The 1,711-nt window shown below is 48.7% G+C and overlaps 1 protein-coding gene across 1 annotated transcript in view; it reads right to left on the bottom strand.

Moving 5' to 3' along the window:
- The window catches only part of PDE8A (phosphodiesterase 8A), a 169,205-nt gene that overhangs the window by 57,321 nt on the left and 110,173 nt on the right, over positions 1–1,711 (bottom strand). Inside the window, exon 8 of the mRNA XM_012801922.2 lies at positions 344–481. Coding sequence (XP_012657376.2) covers positions 344–481 — 138 coding nt within the window. The remainder of the gene's footprint in view (positions 1–343; positions 482–1,711) is intronic.

Here is a 1,711-nt window from a genome sequence, read left to right on the forward strand (position 1 = left end):
GGGACTGAGATTACCGCAGTGCTGTGCACAGTAAGTCTTCCTACTTGGGGTGCTGGGAAGCAGTGGGGCTGAGATTACCTCAGGGCTGTGCACAGTAAGTCTTCCTACTTGGGATGCTGGGAAGCAGTGGGGCTGAGACTACCTCAGTGCTGTGCACAGTAAGTCTTCCTACTTGGGGTGCTGGGAAGCAGTGGGGCTGAGATTACTGCAGTGCTGTGCACATTAAATCTTCCTATCCGGGGTGCTGGGAAGCAGTGGGACTGAGATTACCACAGTGCTGTGCACATTTAAGTCTTCCTTCCCTGTGGCGTGAAAGTGAGAATGGTATTGACTTCTTACTTACCTTGCCTATCTTGATGCATGCATTTATAGTATCCAGCAAGTCAGCCTTTTTCTCATTTACAGGCACTTCTCCTAACTCCTTCCCTATTAATTCACCTGCCTGATAGCCCATTGTTGCTTCAAATGCAGGATTTGCATACTGAGGGAAGACAAAAGAAAAAAACATCAAGTGAATTAAAAATCATTTTGAAAAGAGGACAGTCAAGGTTCTTTGGCCCTAAACCGGTTTCCTCTCCAGAAAGCTCAGAAGCCTGGACCTCACCAAGCAGTTCTCAAGCCACAAGTGTGCAACTCCTGTGGGAATTCTGGAACCTGGAGAAGCTTCTGCTGGGGCAGCTGCCTGGACTCTGCCATACTCCCCTGGGGCCACAGGAGGGCAGAGGAAGAGGTCTCACAGGTGACACCACGGCTGCTTCACCTGGGCTGTTTGGGTGGTGGCTCAACGGAACAGAGCAGCAGACTAGAGTGGGAACACTCAACTCCCCACCCCACGATACAGTCCAACCTCTGCAAGCCACTCCGCCCCTCTCAGACTCAGCCTGCTTATCTGGGTAATGGGAATGAAATGTATCTCTTGCCTCCTTCCTGTGATTTGAATGTGTACCGAGGGAGATAAAAGAGAAAACATCAAGTGAATGTTGGTGTGTGTGGAAAGCAGGCTATGAACTAGGAAGTGTTTACAAACGTAAGGCTGGTTAAGTTTCAGATAAGAGCACTGGGTGAGGGGGATGTGTAAGAAAACTGCGTGTGCTGATGAGCATGAGGAGCAGTGACTGACACCAGCCATCATGGTCTGTTCTCCTGGATGGACACCAGAGTCAGTGAGTGCTTTACACACAGGAACTCATCTAGTCCTCACAACAGATGGACTGCTGTTATTAGTATTATTCCCACTTGCACAGATGAGAAAGCACACTCAGCTGGATTGAGTGCCTTGCTCAAGTTGCTCTGCCGAGGCAGGTCTGTCTACAAAGCTTGCACCCCGGCTGCCGTGGCCACACAGGGCAGCAGCCCCTGAGTGTCAGTACCACCCACTCTTAACAAGCAAATCACAGATTAGATTAAAGGAAGGACTGGTGAGCCCAAAAGTAATCAAAATAGAGTTAACTCTCAGATAAAAGAATGCTTCCTTGGCCCAACCCCTTTCTCTGTTATGTAAAAGTACAAATTATATATATATATGTATATATATATATATTTTTTTTTTTTGAGACAGAGCCTCAAGCTGTCGCCCTGGGTAGAGTGCTGTGGCATCACAGCTCACAGCAACTTCCAACTCCTGGGCTCAAGTGAATCTCCTGTCTCCGCCTCCCAAGTAGCTGGGACCACAGGCGCCCCACCACAACGTCCGGCTATTTTTTTTTTGGTT

Source organism: Otolemur garnettii, unplaced genomic scaffold (assembly GCF_000181295.1).
Source record: "Otolemur garnettii isolate 467f Iridium unplaced genomic scaffold, OtoGar3 scaffold00011, whole genome shotgun sequence".
In the NCBI taxonomy this organism is placed as follows: domain Eukaryota; kingdom Metazoa; phylum Chordata; class Mammalia; order Primates; family Galagidae; genus Otolemur; species Otolemur garnettii.